Below are 1704 nucleotides of genomic sequence, written 5' to 3'. Positions count from 1 at the left end.
ACCAATTATCATAGCAAAATGGCTTTTTCAAACAGTCTGTAATGCATTTTGGAAACGGGAGATGGGCTCATGGTGTAATGGGCCACCTGGCCTGAGAAACATAAGGAGGAAAGAAAAAGTAAGGACTTACTTCTGGTCATTATTTGGGTAGAACACACATATTTTGAATGCCTTCGGCAGGTTTTTTTTTTTTTTTTTTTTTGACATTTTAATCTAGATTAATCTAGATTAAATCCAGGATTGCAGATAGATTAATCTAGATTAAAAAAATTAATCTATGCCCACCTCTAAATTTCATACATATAGGCACAATAAATAAGAATAAACAATAGAAAATCAGCTAAGGCTGTTACCAGTCGACACACAGTGGTTGAAGATCATACGGGGGGGGGGGGGGGGGGGGTGCCGACCTGCTCATCGGGAGCAGTTATGGGGGTTAGGTGTCTTCTGGTCACCAGGCGACGGCTCTACCTCCTGTTTAATGGTTTGTTTCCTGCTAGCTCCTGATATTAGCGAACACTGTAACCAAGGAAACTATACTTTCAATTAGTATAGTATTATGGGACAATTAGTATAGTAATATGGAACTATTAGTATAGTAGTATGGAACAATTAGTATAGTAATATGGAACTATTAGTATAGTAGTATGGAACAATTAGTATAGTAATATGGAACTATTAGTATAGTAGTATGGAACAATTAGTATAGTACTCCACAGAAACGGCCCTCATTGCGGTCACAGAGGCACTTCACTTAGCAAAAGCGAAAGGCCTCTCCTCTGTCCTGATTCTCCTAGATCTATCTGCAGCCTTCGACACAGTCAACCATCAGATCCTCCTCGCGGCCCTCGCAGGAATGGGAGTGGCTGGATCTGCGCTGACATGGCTGACATCATACCTCAATGACCGCTCCTACCAAGTGTCATGGAGAGGGACTCTGTCGGCCACCCGCCCCCTCCGGACGGGTGTCCCCCAGGGCTCGGTCCTAGGACCCCTTCTCTTCTCCCTCTACACTAAATCACTGGGTAACATTATCACATCTCATGGCTTCTCATATCATTGTTATGCCGATGATACTCAACTCTTCCTCTCCTTCCCTCCCTCAGATATCCACGTCTCTGAGCGGATCTCGGCCTGTCTGTCCGACATCTCCGCCTGGATGACGACCAACCACCTCAAACTGAACCTAAGCAAAACAGAATTGCTCCACCTGCCGGCCAAATCCTCCCCCCTGACCGACCTCTCCATCACAGTCGAGAATGCAGCTGTGACCGCGTCGCCGACCGCCAAGAACCTTGGTGTTGTCCTTGACGACCAGTTGAACTTCTCTGCTCACATTGCAGCGACAACCAGAACCTGCAGATTCCTCCTGAGCAACGTCAGAAGGATACGCCCCTTCCTGACAAAAGAAGCCACCCAACTCCTCGTCCAATCAACAGTCATCTCCCGCCTCGACTACTGCAACGCACTGCTAGCTGGCCTCCCGGCCACTGCCACCAAGCCTCTTCAACTCATTCAAAATGCAGCGGCCCGCCTGATCTCAAACCTACCGAAGTCAGCCCATGTCACCCCACTTCTTAGGGACCTGCACTGGCTCCCCATTGCTGCACGTATCCGCTTCAAGGCCCTCGACCTAGCATACCGTGCGGCAAAGGGAACCGCTCCCGCCTACCTCCGGTCAATGGTCTCTAACTACACACCCTC

The 1704-nt window shown here is 48.1% G+C and overlaps 1 protein-coding gene across 1 annotated transcript in view; it reads left to right on the top strand.

The window, feature by feature from the left end:
- Positions 1–1704, top strand: part of LOC311229511 (low-density lipoprotein receptor-related protein 1-like) — a 375389-nt gene that overhangs the window by 360972 nt on the left and 12713 nt on the right. Inside the window, 1 exon segment of the mRNA XM_084315588.1 lies at positions 902–1025. Within this exon segment, the coding sequence (XP_084171714.1) occupies positions 902–1025 (124 nt within the window).

Source organism: Notolepis coatsorum (assembly GCF_963971535.1).
Source record: "Notolepis coatsorum genome assembly, chromosome: 6".
Lineage (NCBI taxonomy): Eukaryota > Metazoa > Chordata > Actinopteri > Aulopiformes > Paralepididae > Notolepis > Notolepis coatsorum.
This window is presented reverse-complemented; position numbering and strand designations above follow the sequence as displayed.